We start from the raw sequence: 13578 nt of genomic DNA on the forward strand, positions 1-13578 counted from the left end.
TGTGGTGAAATTAAAACGACAGATTATCTTCAATCAAGTTGATCTTCAACATAAAATACTTGTTGAACTTAGCAAAACAATGTCAACCAATATCACAAACAAAATTTCTACAAAAGCAGGATTAATAAAACCCAATGAACCTAACCTGCAGTTAAAATGAAAAAAAAAAAAAAAAAAAAACCAACCCACCACATGTCTCCGCCAACCACAAAGAAAAAAAAAACTTATCTAAACGATGGAGACAAAGAAAGAAGAAACCTAGAAAATCATACAACACAGAGAAATCCAACTTCCCGGCCAACGACAACATAGGCAAATCCCACTCGTCAAGTTTCTCTTAGATTGCTTCCAAATCGAATATCTATTAGATAGTGTACTTGATGTAGTTTTTTTAAAAAAAAGGTATTAAAAAGCACGTGTAAAAATTTTAAAACACGCCAAAAATTATCAAAAAATAGCAAAAACATGTCTTTTCTCTCAATTTCATTTTTTTTTCTTTGATTAATTTTTTAGTTTTCATATAGAAATAAAAACTGAAAATATTTCTTAAAAAAGCGAAGCAAAATATTGAAGATTGCTGTTTATTTTTTTGTTTTTCAAGTGCACCTTTATTTTTTATAAAATTTGCATGTCTTTTAAAATTTTTATTTTTTTTTTTAATTGAGAGAACATGCGACGCATTTTTTTCAAGAAGAGTCGCATGTTCTTGAATTATGGGATCAAGCAACGTATTATGGTCAAAAAGCGCTGCCTGTTCCAATTTTTATATTTTCTTTATAATCTTTAAATAGTTTTTTAATTGTTCATCTACAAATATATTCATGTAGCAATCCAATGAACATAAATTCCATTGATCTAAAAACAGAAAATAGTTTTGTCAATTCTCTTCTAAATTATTCACATATATGTATATAGACGAGATACAAAATATCTCAAGACCTAATTTAACATAGGGTACCGAATATAGAATTATAATTCAATAAGCATTTATTGACCAATTTATCTACATAAGTATGTTAAATAAGCTTAACTTTCATGTGTTTGTGGTCAATGATAACTTACTTGTTTTTAAAAATTGAAAATCTATTAAATTGTTTTTTCTTAAAAAAAAAAAAAGATAAAAAAATTGAAGGAACTTCCATGTTTTATTATTATTATTTTTAATCTTTAATTAGTTTTGTTGATTGCTCATCTACAAATTAAAAAAAAGCATATTTGTAAAATTAAAAAAAAATTACTAAAAACAACTTTCAAATTCAAAAAAAATTAAAAATTGGTTGAGTGAAAAGGCGATGCAATTGTTGACAAATGCGTCTCCTTTTCGTCTATTTAGCGACTCTTTGTTAAAAGAATGCGTCGCCTAAAACTATATTAGGTAGTTCTTATTGTATTATTACATACAAGTCATTTGGTCTGGTGGTGTGATGATTTCTTGAGAGTGTAAGAGATGTTGGGTTCAATTCTTGACATGGCCCTATTTAATTTAAAATTTGTTTTATGGGTTTGTACATGTTTTTATAAAAAAAATTTAAAAAAAAAAGGAAGAAAAGGCGACGCAATTGTTAAAAAAGGGTTCAATTCTTGATATGGTCCTATTTAAATTTTTTTTAATGGGTTTGTACATGTTTTTATAAAAAAATTAAAAAAAAAGAAAAGAAAAGGCGATGCAGTTGTTGAAAAATGTATCGCCTTTTCATATATTTGGCGACTATTCGTTAAAAAATTGCGTCGCCTAAAACTAGATTGGCTATTTTTTATTATATTATTACGTTCAAGTTATTTGGCCTCGTGGTGTGGTGATTCTTTAATAATATAAGAGGTCTTGTGTTTAACTCTTGACATGGCCCTATCTGATTTTTTTTTTAATGGGTTTGTACATGTGTAAATAAAAAAATTAAAAAAAAAAAGGCAACGCACTTCTTTTTTTTATGGGTTTGTACATGTGTAAATAAAAAAATTTAAAAAAAAAGAAAAGGCGATGCAATTGTTGAAAAATGCATCGCCTTTTCATTTATTTGGCGACTCTTTGTTAAAACAATGCATCTCCTAAAACTATATTAACTAGTTCTGGTTGTATTATTGCATTCAACTTATTTGGTCTGGTGGTATGGTGATTCTCAAAGAGGTTTTAGGTTCAATTCTTGGCATAGTTTTATTTGATTTTATTTTCGTTATGGGTTCATATATTTGTAAATTAAAAAATTGAAAAAAATAAAAGGCGACACAGTTGTTGAGATGTTTTTTTTTTTTTTGTTCTTTTAATCGATCTAATGCTATTTCAACCTCAAATAACCACTAAAAATATTAGAGCAACATAACTGAAATAATTTTTTCTTTTTCTAAGATATTGGTAATAGGCGACGCACAAGCTTCATTGTGTGTCGCCTTTTTTTTTTTTTTTAATCAATCTAATTTTATTTCAACTTCAAATAACCAGTAAAAATATTTAACCAACATAACTGAGCTGGTTTTTATTTTTCTTTAAATATTGGTAACAGGCGACCCATAGTCTTTTTTATGCATCGTCTGTTCTTTTTTTTTTTTTTGTTCTTTTAATCAATCTAATTTTATTTCAACTACAAATAACCAGTGAAAATATTATAACAATATAACTGAGCCGGTTTATTTTATTTTTATTTTTTTTAGATTTTGGTAACAGGCGAAGCACATGCTTCATTGTGCGTCTCTTATTCTCCTTTTTTTTTTGGTTTTTTTTTATCGATCTAATTTTATTTCAACTACAAATAACTAGTAAAAATATTAGAGCAAGATATTGGTAACTGGCAGAATACAATGTGTGTCGCCTATTACTAACTGGAGACACACAATGTGCGTCGCCTATTACTAATTGGAGATGCACAATGTGTGTCATCTATTACTTCATTGTGCGTCGCCTGTTACTAAAATCTTTAAAAAAAAAAAAAAATCAGCTCAGTTATGTTGCTCTAATATTTTCACTGGTTATTTACAGTTGAAATAAAATTAGATTGATTAAAAGAACCAAAAAAAAAAAAAAAAGAACAGATGACGGATAAAGAAGACTATGGGTCAACTGTTACCTATATTTAAAAAAAAAAAATTCAGTTATGTTACTTAAATATTTTTACTGGTTATTTGAAGTTGAAATAAAATTAGATTGATTAAAAAGAGAAAAAAAAAAAAAAAAAGGCGACGCACAATGAAGCATGTGCGTCGCCTGTTACCAATATCTTAAAAAAAAAAAAAAAACTTAGCTCAGTTATGTTGCTCTAATATTTTCACTGGTTATTTGAAGTTGAAATAATATTAGATTGATTAAAAGAACCAAAAAAAAAAAGAGAGAACAGGCGACGCATAAAAAATACTGTGTGTCGCTTGTTACCTATATTTAAAAAAAAAAAAAAATAGCTCAGTTATGTTGCTTAAATATTTTTTACTGGTTATTTGAAGTTTTAAAGAAAATCAGGTTGATTTAAAAGAAAAAAAAAAGGAAATAGGAGACTCGGAATGATTTTTGTGCATCGCCTGTTACCAATATCTTAAAAAAAAAAAAATACTATTTAAGATATTTGCAAGAATAAATTGTACATGAAAACTTATATAATTAAACAAAAACTTCGTATAATTAAATTTTATTATTATGTAAACATAGATAAGTGGATGGTTAATCATTTTTCATAAGTCTAGCATTTAAACAATATAATTCAGATAAAATATACACACAGTATTAAAAGCGACTCTTTTTAGCCGCATATTCAGTGACTTTTAACGGATGTGTCGCATATTGTTATTTTTAGCGACCGTTTGACATTAACTATTTTGGGATGCATCGTATATTTATTGAATTTTTACTGATGTATTAACCTTAGAGTCGCGGTTTTATTTTTTCAGACGTATTTGTTTTGTAGCGTCGCTAAATGAGTGTCGCTAGATATCAATTTTCACGTAGTATAATAATTCTCATCTTTGAATGTCCTTTGCTTGGAGTTTTAAACCCAAAATTCTAATTCAAAAACCGATTGCCTTTTGGCAATAGTCAGTGCTAGAATTTTTAGCCTCTCTTACAAAGAGAGGGGGAGAGAGAGTGAGGAAAACTGTTAGATGCTCCCTTGAGATGCATACTAGATCTGTACTGTAGGGTATGGTGTGCAAGAAAAACGATAATCTTTGTTTACTTTCTGTAGGACAAACACGTTGGGGGATTACAGTGCCATACTTACGCTCCAATATGATACTGGAGCTTTCATATCAACTTCTGTATGTGTTGCACGTCTATATACATAGATATTCATGAGATACATGCAATATACCCACCGACCTTCTGAACCAATCTTGCCGGCCGGGTGGAAAGACAAGATGCAAAATCAGAAAATTTCGTGGGATTTAATGCATGTTCGATCACCAAAGATAATTTTAAATTGTTCATCAGGAAACGGTGCTTATGAAAGAACGTATGGGTTGCATAAGTAGGGGCATCTCTGATTCGAAGAACTGACGAAAACTGAAAATATGCACCATTACCAAACAAACTTCATCAAATCACAAATAGAAAACCAAACAAAACCATGAAAATACACAAAACAAACAAACTTCTTCTGAAAGTTTTATTTCATTGCCTTATTTTCCCGGGTCAAATTTGACTGAGACACAAAACAAATTTATTTAATTTTCAATTAGCAATTCCTATCTAACCTAACATATTTATTATATAACAACCAAATACTGAAACAACCAAACAGACAAAAAAATAAAATAAAATACCTTATCTATTCTTGGGCGAAGATGAACGGCGTCAACTTCCCTTAAATATATGGTCAGGCCTGAGATATTTCTTACTCCCCAGGCAACAAGTTCAAGTCCCACGTCCACCATATTTCAAAATATGATTAGGAAAAGGAAAGTATCGGAAAGAAAATTAATATTGAAAAGGAAGTATGTGCAAATAAATAAATAAATAAATCCCTATTTAAATTTAAAAACACCTCGGCAAAACGAGAACGCACTTGGCTCCCTCTTTCCTGAACTCTCCTTCCCTCGCTTTCTGTTCCCTTTCACAGTCGAAAACCCTTGCCACTCTTTTTCTTTCACTGAGACTGAGCCAGTCATGGAGTGGAACCAACAAACCCTAGAATTCCTCTCTAACTGCTTTCTCCACACCCTCTCCCCATCCCCGGAGCCTCGCCGCCGTGCCGAGGCTTTACTTTTGGACGCCTCCCACCGCCCCAACTACGCCTTCGCCGTCCTATGCCTCGTCGCCGAGCCCTCCGTCGACGAGCAGATCCGCCAGTCTGCCGCCATCAACTTCAAGAACCATCTCCGGCACCGATGGGCCCCAGCTGACGAAACCACCCCGATTCTTGATTCCGAGAAGGAGCCCATCAAAGCCCTAATCGTCTCCCTCATGCTTTCTTCCACTCCCCCAATCCAAACCCAGCTCAGCGAAGCCCTAGCCATCATTGGCAACCACGATTTCCCCAGATCATGGCCCGCCTTGTTACCCGAACTTGTTTCAAGCCTCCACAAGGCGTCCCAGGCCTCCGATTATGCCTCCATTAACGGCATTCTAGGAACTGCTAACTCCATCTTTAAGAAATTTCGATACCAGTTTAAGACCAATGATCTTTTGCTTGATTTGAAGTATTCTTTGGAAAATTTCTCTGCACCGTTATTGGAAATTTTCCTCAAAACTGCCGCATTGATCGACTCCTCCTCTTCGGCCATTCCCAATTCGTTGGGTCCTCTGTTCGAGTCTCAGAGGCTGTGCTGTAGAATTTTCTATTCTTTGAATTTTCAAGACTTGCCCGAGTTTTTCGAGGACCATATGAAGGAGTGGATGACTGAGTTTAGAAAATACTTAATTACTAACTATGCTGTTGCTGTTGCTGCTGATGGACTTGCTGCTCTTGTGGATGACCTTCGCGCTGCTGTATGCGAAAATATCAATCTCTACATGGAAAAGAACGAAGAGGAGTTCCGATGCTACTTGAAAGAATTCGTGTCTGCGGTTTGGATTTTACTAGGAAACATGGTGTCCCAAGCATCATCAAACCGTGATCAGCTTGCAATAACAGCAATTAAGTTTTTGACCACTGTCAGCACTAGTGTTCACCATGCTTTGTTTGAGGGTGAGGGAGTGATACAGCAGATTTGCCAGAGCATTGTTATCCCGAATGTGAGGTTGAGGGACGATGACGAGGAACTCTTTGAGATGAATTATGTTGAATTCATTAGGAGGGATATGGAAGGCAGTGATCTGGATACCAGGAGGAGGATTGCATGTGAGCTTCTTAAAGGGATTGCAACAAATTACAAGAATCGGGTTGCTAATTTGGTTTCTATACATATACACAGTCTTGCAAACCCAGTTGCAAACTGGAAGGACAAGGATTGTGCCATATGTTTAGTTGTCTCCCTCGCAACAAAGAAAGCTGGTGGAAATTCTGTTTCAACAGATCTGGTTGATGTTCAGAACTTCTTTGGATCCGTTATTGTCCCAGAATTGCAGAGCCCTGATGTGAATGGGTTCCCAATGCTTAAGGCTGGTGCGCTTAAATTCTTCACGATGTTTCGGAATCATATTCCAAAGCAGGCTGCATTGCAATTGTTTCCAGATTTGATTCGGTTCCTTGGTGCAGAGTCAAATGTGGTTCACTCTTATGCTGCAATCTGTATTGAAAAGCTTTTGCTTGTCAAGGACGAGGGAGGACGGGCAAGATTTAATGCAGATGATGTTTCTCCATTTTTTATAAGTCTGAGGGACAACCTCTTTATAGCCATGAAATTTCCGGAATCTGAGGAGAATCAATATGTAATGAAATGTATCATGCGGGTTCTTGGTGTTGCAGATGTAAATGGCGAGATTGCTGGACGTTGCATTGATCGTTTGAAATCTATTCTCAGTGAAGTTTGCAGAAACCCTAAAAATCCAATCTTTAATCACTATCTGTTTGAGTCAGTGGCTATTCTTGTCAAGCGGGCCTGCGAAAAGGACTCTTCTCTAATATCTGCCTTTGAAGGAAGCCTTTTTCCCAGCCTTGAGATGATATTAGTCAATGATGTAACTGAGTTCTTTCCTTACGCGTTTCAGTTGCTGGCTCAGCTTGTGGAGTTGAATAGGCCACCCTTTTCTCCTAGCTACATGAGGATTTTTAAGATCCTTCTTTCACCTGATTCATGGAATAGAGCTTCCAATGTCCCGGCATTTGTGCGTCTGCTTCAGGCTTTCCTTCAGAAGGCACCGCATGAACTCAACCAAGATGGAAGAATAGGCCATGTGCTCGAAATCTTTGAGAAGCTTGTCTCGCTACCAGGCTCACTTGAACAGGGTTTCTATGTGCTAAACACTGTTATTGAGAACCTTGAATACAGTGTACTTGAACGTTATATCTGTCACATCTGGGAAGTCCTTTTCAAACAATTGCAACATTGGCAAACCGTGCAAAGTAGGAAAACAGTAAAGTTAGTCAAGCATCTGTTGATATTGATGTCACTCTTTATCATCAAGCATGGTTCCAACAATCTTGTAGATACAATTCACCCAAATTTATTTAAGTCTGTCTTGGAGAATGTCTGGATACCTAATCTTAAAAATATCAGAGGAGCCATTGAGACCAAGTTGACTTCAGTTGCATCAACCAGACTCATATGTGAATCTCCCAGGCTTTTGGATGCTACAGCTGTTGAACATTGGGGGAAAATGCTGGATGGCATTGTTACACTTCTTTCAGAGGCTGAGCGGGATAGGATTGAGGATGAACGAGAGATGCCTGATATTGATGAAAATGTTGGTTATACCACCACCTTTGTCCGTCTATATAATGCTGGGAAGAAAGAGGAGGACCCTCTAAAAGATGTAAAGGATCCAAAAGAATTTTTGGTTGTTGCATTGGCAAGGCTCTCTGCTATTTACCCTGGCAGGTTTCCCCAAATCATCTGGCAATATCTTAATTCAGACAATCAGGCAGCATTACTTCATTTCTGCAGCACTTACAATTGCCAAATCCTTTGAGTGAGTGCATACAGAAGCTACATCCTTTAAATTTTTATATAATTTTTATGATTATTTGCTGCTTTCTCATTTTGGAATGAATAATTAATGGTTTAGGTGATGCATGCAGAAGCGAAGAGGTAATTATGAAAGTGAAAGTTTTGGACCCCCAACCAATCGCAGGAACGCCTACATGATTTGGACAAAAGGTCTTTCAAAAGAGATTGAAAAACTCCAATTAGAAGGCTTTTAAAACCATTGACCTTTTTTTTTTTAATTGTTTTGATCATTGACTTGACGGACCAAATTTTGGCACTACAGTGAATTTTGGCTTTACAGTTCTTTTTGTATTCAAAATTTTATTTTTATTTTATCAAAAAAATTGTTTTTTACCTTTTATTTTTAGAAAACTAATGCTACATATTAAACTTTATTATTATTATTATTATTATTTTGGTAAATTGATCCATCAAGTTTAGCCATTTTCCAGCTGTTGTTTTAACAGTGTTTGACCGTCACGTGTGCTGATACCAAGGATACGATAAGGTCATTTTGAGATCAAAATGCAATTCTAGAGCTTTGGGGCAACCGTGCATATAGAAAAAATCATAAAATAAGTTTTCTTCTAAACAAAAAATAACCCAAAAAAAAAAAACATAGAATTAAAGAAAATAGAAAAGTTTGAGATCAATGACTATTTTTCATTTAGAAATATGCAACATATATATTTTGCAAATATTAATTTTAAAAAATGTATATAATATTTTAAAAATATATGCAAAAAATATTTATACTAAAACTAATAATTTTTTTTTAATAAATAAGTGTTATAATTATTAAATTAAAAAGACTGAAAAGAAACAACTTAGGATTTCAGCGCCAAAATAGTGTTAGTACAGGTCTTATAAAATTTTAATTAATTACTTGTCTAAAATATATTTTATTAAAAGATAAAAAATTTGAAAATACATATGCATATTTTTCAAATATGTTACAAATATTCTTGTAAAAAATGAATTTACTTTTCCAATTAAAAAAGTTGTGATCAAAGTTTAATTTGCAAATTTATTCTATAGTATAGCTAATTATTTGTTATTTACATGGTTTGAATGGTTTTTTGTTAAAAATTTAAAAAATTAGGATTTCTTTTTTTTCTTTTTTTTTTCTTTTTTTGGTATTTTGCTCAATTATATATATATATATATATATATATAGTAAGTCTATAAATATATGCGGCAAGATGTTTATCCCCCGTGATGCATTATCATATTTATCTAAATTTAAATCTAAAAATTATTTTTTTTTTTGCAGGCATCCAAAAATATATGGTACTTCTATTTTTTTTAATCAATTATATAGTTTATATATAAATTATTTATAAAGCAGTACGAATTAACTAAAATGACCTTTTTTTTCTTCTATTATGATTATGATTATTATTATTATTGAGCAATAGGTCTAAAATGACTAATATATATGTACATATGAATTATTATTTAAATAATTAGAGTCGTTTCTTAAGAAGAAGATAAAAAAAAATAAAAAAAAAATACTAAAAAAATGTTGAACAGACAAATTTGATTGTTACTAATTTATTATATCTCAACCAATATATATTCTCGTAAAGCCACATCGACCCAATTTCTCTCATCCTAAATAATCACTGTGGAGAAAGAAAGAAAACTTTATTGTGAATAAATTGGAGGTGGAGGAAATTTCAACGAAGGATTTCTATCTAAAAAAATTGAAAAAAAAAAAAAAAACTTGAATTGGGATGTGATATATGTATTTAGCACTTAAAAAATGGAATATTCACTTTAACTATTTTATATTATTGAGGACTTTTCTGTTAAGAATATTGAGATTATTTTGTCCTCCTCTCTACACGCTCTCTATTAAAATTGATCTCTGACTTATTGGGTGGAGAAAATCTTCAATACAATGAACGCATTGTACATCTTACTCACATACACATATCAAACCTATATATAAAATCTACCTACATGTGAGTAAGGTGCTTTGTGTGTCCATTGAGCACTTTGGCCTCTACATATTTATGAGAGAATAAGAATTTGTTTCAATTTGGTATTATAATTTTCCTCTTTTGGAAAAATGGTAGTGAAAGAATTCTAGAATTGAGTGAATACCTTAATTGTTGGATTATTTTTCAATATAAATATACATGGTAGCTTCATGACTTTGAATATCTTTTTCCTCCTAAAAGGAGCAGAGAGCTTGTAATCCTAAACCATGCACCAACACTAGAACAAAGCCAAAACTGTTGTGGTTCTCTGACCACGTTAGAGAAGAAATATGAGAAGAAAAATAAAAAGAATTCTATTAATCTCTTAAAAATAGAATACAAAAATAAAAACTTCTCTCATGGAGGATTCTCACGTGGAACCTCTCTCTGCACTCTCCAATTCTCTCTGGAATTGCTCACTCTTCTCTCAAGCTCTCTCTAGAACTTAAACACTCTCTCTCTCGGAGTTTTCTCTCAATATTCCTCACTTGGGATAATATTGAGCTTGCTCACTTGGGTTGTGTTGTATGCAACGGGATGGAGCCTATTTATAGGCTTACAACAGCCTCTGCAGAGCCCACAATTGTTGAACAATCCATTTTCGGTGCAGTGGTGTCAAAAATGGTGGCTGTGGTTGGTGCGGCTGTGGTTGGTGTGACTGTGGTTGGTGCGGCTGGACTTCACAATTCTCCCCCTCCAGCCGCATTTACAACTGATGGTCATCTGCCATCTATTCCAGCTATGTCTCTGCACAGCTTCAGCTTCTCTTGAGCAACAACTTTTGTTAGCATATCTGCTGGATTCTCTTTTGTGTGAATCTTCATCAGTTTCAGCAACTGTTGATCTATTACTTCGCGTATCCAATGATAGCGGATGTCAATGTGCTTTGTACGGGAATGATACATTGAGTTTTTGCTCAAATCCATGGCACTTTGGTTATCACAATGTATCTTGTAGTCTTCTTGTTTGATGCCCAATTCTGTGAGAAAACGCTTTAACCACAACATTTCCTTACCCACTTCTGCTGCGGCAATGTACTCTGCTTCAGTAGTGGATAAAGCAACACACTTCTGCAATCTTGACTGCCATGACACAGCTCCCCCTGCAAAAGTGTAGAGATAACCTGATGTAGACTTTCTATTATTAGGGTCTCCGGCCATATCTGCATCTGTATAGCCTTCTAAGATTGGATCACCTCCCCCGTAGCACAAGCACAGCTTCGATGTACCTTTAAGATACCTGAGAATCCATTTGACTGCTTCCCAGTGTTTCTTTCCAGGATTTGAAAGAAATCTGCTCACAACACCTACTGCATGAGCAATGTCTGGTCTGGTACACACCATTGCATACATCAGACTTCCTACCACTGAAGAATATGGTACTGAAACCATCCCCTCTATCTCTTCTTTGGATGAGGGGCACAATCTCTTACTCAACTTGAAATGATTTGCAAGTGGAATGCTGACCGGTTTGGCTTTATCCATGTTGAATCTCTTTATCACCCGTTCAACATACTTCTCTTGAGATAGCCATAACCTTCTATTCTTCCTGTCTCGGATTATTTGCATTCCCAAAATTTGTTGAGCTGGTCCTAAGTCTTTCATATCAAAGGACTTAGACAATTCTTTCTTTAGCTTACTAATCTTCATTGCATCTTGTCCAACGATCAACATGTCGTCCACATATAGCAAAAGTGCAATGAAGTTTCCACCTGAAAATTTTTGAATATAAACACACTGGTCTGCTGCAGTCCTTTTATGACCTTGACTCACCATAAACGAGTCAAACTTCTTATACCATTGTCTTGGTGCTTGCTTGAGGCCATACAAGCTCTTCTTTAGCTTGCATACGAGGTTTTCTTTCCCTGAAACCTCAAATCCTTCTGGCTGCTCCATGTAGATTTCTTCATGTAACTCACCGTGAATAAATGCTGTCTTCACATCCATCTGTTCAAGCTCTAGGTTTAGACTTGCTACTAAACCAAAAATGACTCGAATTGAAGTCATTTTTACCACTGGTGAAAAAATCTCATCAAAGTCAATTCCTTTCTTCTGAAGAAATCCTTTGACCACCAATCGGGCTTTGTGTTTCACCACCCTTCCGCTGCCATCTTTCTTGAGCTTGAACACCCATTTATTCTTTAGTGCCTTCTTTCCTGTTGGAAGCTCAACCAACTCATAAGTATGATTTTTCTGCAAGGATTCCATCTCATCTTGCATTGTTTGCAGCCACTTTTCCTTCTCTTGATGAGAAACAGCTTCCTGGAAACTCTCTGGCTCCCCCCTCTTCAGTAAACAGAATATACTCAGATTCTGGAAATCTCTTTGATGGAATTCGGCCTCGCTCAGATCTCCGAACTTGTAAACCACTGGTTTTAGGAGGTGTACCATCATCTGACCGCTGTGATGGCCCTGCAACTGCTTGAGAGGATTGAGTTTCCCCCTGCTCAATATCCCCTTCTTCCTCCTGGTCTGCTTCTGGTATATCTTCATGCACCTCATTATCCTCTGTGGCTATTTGTGCTGGTGCTGGATTAGGGCAAAAATTCTCGGCACTAGAACTACAATTAGGAGACATTCTGGGCTTTTCAATGTCTTCCATTTTCTGGTTTTCATGGAATACTACATCCCTGCTTCTAATAACCTTCTTTGTTTTTGGGTCCCATAACCTGTATCCGAATTCTTCATCTCCATATCCTATAAAGATGCATGGAGTAGATCTTGCATCGAGCTTCTGTCTGAGCTCCTTGGATACATGTACATAAGCTAGACAACCAAACACTCTTAAATGAGAGTAGGAGGGAATCTTACCCGACCACATTTTCTCCGGAATTTCAAAATTCAACGGTACTGACGGTGATCTGTTGATTAAATAGAAGGCGGCACGAACAGCTTCTCCCCAGAATGGCTTTGGCAGCTTAGCCATACTGATCATACTTCTGACCTTTTCCATAATGGTTCGATTCATTCTTTCGGCTATTCCATTATGTTGTGGGGTGCGAGGGACCGTCTTCTCATGTCGAATGCCGTGTCTTCTGCAGTAGGCATCGAACTCCTTGGAAGTATACTCGCCTCCATTATCTGAGCGGAGACATTTCAGCTTCTTTCCTGTTTCACGCTCTACCATGGTATGAAACAGTTTGAAGTAATCCAATACCTGGTCCTTTGTCTTCAAGAAATATACCCACACCTTCCGTGAAGCATCATCAATGAAGGTCAGGAAATACTTGTTGCCACCTAATGATTCCACCTCCATGGGACCACAAACATCAGAGTGCACCAGACTAAGCAACTCTGATCTTCTCGATGCAGAGGAATTGAAGGAGACTCTATGTTGCTTACCAAACAAGCAGTGATTACAAGGATCTAGCGCAGCATCCTTGCAAACAGTGATAAGCTTCTTCCTTGCCAAAGTGGACAATCCTTTTTCACTCATGTGACCGAGTCTTTGGTGCCACAGATTTTGAGACGCCTCTCCTTCTGCAATATTGAGGCTATCTGCACATATCTTCACATGAGTCTTGTACAGCGTTCCACAAATATGTCCTCGGGCGACAACTATGGCACCTTTCGTCATTTTCCATGTGCCT

The 13578-nt window shown here is 35.1% G+C and overlaps 1 protein-coding gene across 2 annotated transcripts; it reads left to right on the forward strand.

The window, feature by feature from the left end:
* Positions 1 to 5023: 5023 nt before the first annotated feature.
* On the forward strand, positions 5024 to 8381 carry LOC107411908 (exportin-2). Of its 2 annotated transcripts, none has more exons than XM_016019583.4 (2): positions 5024 to 7987; positions 8084 to 8381. In XM_016019583.4, exon 1 carries the CDS (start codon positions 5084 to 5086, stop codon positions 7985 to 7987), a length of 2904 nt encoding a protein of 967 aa, XP_015875069.2. In that variant the 5' UTR covers positions 5024 to 5083; the 3' UTR covers positions 8084 to 8381. The 2 variants fall into 2 exon arrangements, with proteins under 2 accessions (XP_015875069.2, XP_024926960.2); XM_025071192.3 differs by having other exon boundaries at positions 8097 to 8381.
* Positions 8382 to 13578: the final 5197 nt, after the last annotated feature.

Source organism: Ziziphus jujuba, chromosome 10, assembly GCF_031755915.1.
Source record: "Ziziphus jujuba cultivar Dongzao chromosome 10, ASM3175591v1".
Lineage (NCBI taxonomy): Eukaryota > Viridiplantae > Streptophyta > Magnoliopsida > Rosales > Rhamnaceae > Ziziphus > Ziziphus jujuba.